This window comes from Papaver somniferum, chromosome 9 (genome assembly GCF_003573695.1).
Source record: "Papaver somniferum cultivar HN1 chromosome 9, ASM357369v1, whole genome shotgun sequence".
Taxonomy (NCBI): domain Eukaryota; kingdom Viridiplantae; phylum Streptophyta; class Magnoliopsida; order Ranunculales; family Papaveraceae; genus Papaver; species Papaver somniferum.
In genome coordinates, this window is record NC_039366.1 from 113,051,811 (window position 1) to 113,053,908 (window position 2,098).

A 2,098-nucleotide genomic window follows, 5' to 3' on the forward strand; every position below is an offset into this window, starting at 1 on the left:
CATTACAATATAAGTTACAAAAGTATTAAGTTATGTCAGCTGGTTATATATTAATTGTTTATCGATCGATAGGGAGTGAACTGGGATCGATTAGAGCGAACTCCATGCATGAACATACCAGCCCACAGTTGTACTTTCACTCTCATTTCCTACGCCAATTTTTCACTATATAAAGAGTTGCATCTGTTCTTCATTAATACAAACCACACTTACTAATAATTAGCTAACTAATAAATTTTAATTAGCTAGCTAATTATTAATAAGATGGATAGGCGACTCGCATGTTTTTTCGTGGCTTTCCTTGTTGCCTTCATCGCCATGGAAGCAACATTTGTTCAAAGTGATGATAGTGCTGGCAACGGCAATGGAAACGGTAACAACGGCGATGGAAATGGCAATGGAAATAGCGGCAATGGTAATGGAAATGGCAACAATGGTGATGGCAATGGTAATGGTAACGGCTCTGACGGAAATGGAAATGGTAATAACGGCAGCGGCAATGGAAATGACAACGGTAACGGGAATGGAAATGGTAACAACGGTAATGGAGACCGAAGCGGTAACAACGGTAATGGAAATGGAAATGGCAACAACGGCAATGGCAATGGTAATGGCAATGGAAGCCCAGATAAATATACATGTCCTGCCACTGCTGAAGGGCGATGCTCCAATGTCCCCCTTATTTGTCCTCCTGAATGCCCTTTAAGAAAACCTAAGAAGAACAAGAGGAATAAGGGATGCTACATCGACTGTAATACTTGTGAGGCAACTTGCAAATGTAAGTCTCCTAAATCTTACGTAAATGACTTCTGTAAGCAAGCCATTTTTACCTGCACGCTGGTTATTTCCATCAACAAGTAAATAATAAATTTATAAAAATGAGAGGGTGCTTGTTTTTAACCATGTCTTTTCTGTTACAGTTAGGAGAGCAAACTGTGAAGGTTACGGATCCATCTGTTACGATCCAAGATTTGTTGGTGGTGACGGTGTTATGTTCTACTTCCATGGAGCCACCGGAAGTGACTTTGCACTTGTAACTGACGATGAGTTCCAAATCAATGCACACTTCATTGGAACCAGACCACAAGGACGTACCCGTGATTTCACCTGGATTCAAGCTCTCTCAGTTATGTTCGATACTCACAATCTTGTTCTTGCAGCCAAGAGAGTCTCAACATGGGACGACAAGGTCGATTCTCTTATTGTTCGATGGGATGGAGAAAATATTGAAATCCCCACAGATGGGGAGGCAGAGTGGAGAGTCACTGTAGACGGAGATAGAGAAGTTATAATTGAGAGAACCGACGACACAAACAGCGTAAGAGTAAGCGTAACCGGGTTGGTTGAAATGGACGTAAAAGTAACACCAATTGGCGTTGAAGAAAACCGTGTCCACAAGTATCAAATTCCATCTGATGATGCTTTTGCTCATCTTGAAACTCAATTCAAGTTTAAGAATTTGTCAGATTCAGTTGATGGAGTTCTAGGCCAGACATACAAGTCCGGTTACGTTAGTCCCGTCAAGGTTGGCGTCGCGATGCCAATGATGGGTGGAGAGGGATATTTCAAAACACCTTCCCTTCTTTCTCCTCTATGCAAACGTTGCAGGTTCACCGGTAAAACCACGAAATCCGAGTTGGGTGCCATCAGTATGGTGGTTTAGATATCGTTTACTATCCGATCAATAAAAGCCAAGTTAAGCATTCTAACTTGATAATCATGTACTGACATGCAGAAAGATTCATTGATTCACATTTTCGAAAGAATGAACTAATGGTTCTTTGTCTGGCTGCGTTTAATTTTCTGATTAATTAAGAATGTAAATAAGGGAAATAATTATTTGCCCATGTACGCAAGAAACAATATTCATCGGTATGAGTTTATTATTAATAAAACTCTGATTTCTTTACCACTGGTCTTTCGTTCATCTAACAATCCCTTGCGGAGGGCTGTTCATGGTTGGTTTTGGCTCGGTTTCCTGCCAAACCAAAACCAAAACCAATACTATTGGTTTCTAAAAATTTAAACCAAACCAATCTATTAATCATTGGTTCGGTTTTTAAATAGTTATAGCCGGTTTCGGTTTGTTCCATTGGGT

At 40.3% G+C, this 2,098-nt stretch overlaps 1 protein-coding gene across 1 annotated transcript; it reads left to right on the forward strand.

The window, feature by feature from the left end:
* Positions 1-264: 264 nt before the first annotated feature.
* On the forward strand, positions 265-1,663 carry LOC113312435. Its single transcript, XM_026561189.1, has 2 exons — positions 265-778; positions 921-1,663. Exons 1-2 carry the CDS (start codon positions 265-267, stop codon positions 1,661-1,663), a joined length of 1,257 nt encoding a protein of 418 aa, XP_026416974.1.
* The last annotated feature ends 435 nt before the right edge of the window (positions 1,664-2,098 follow it).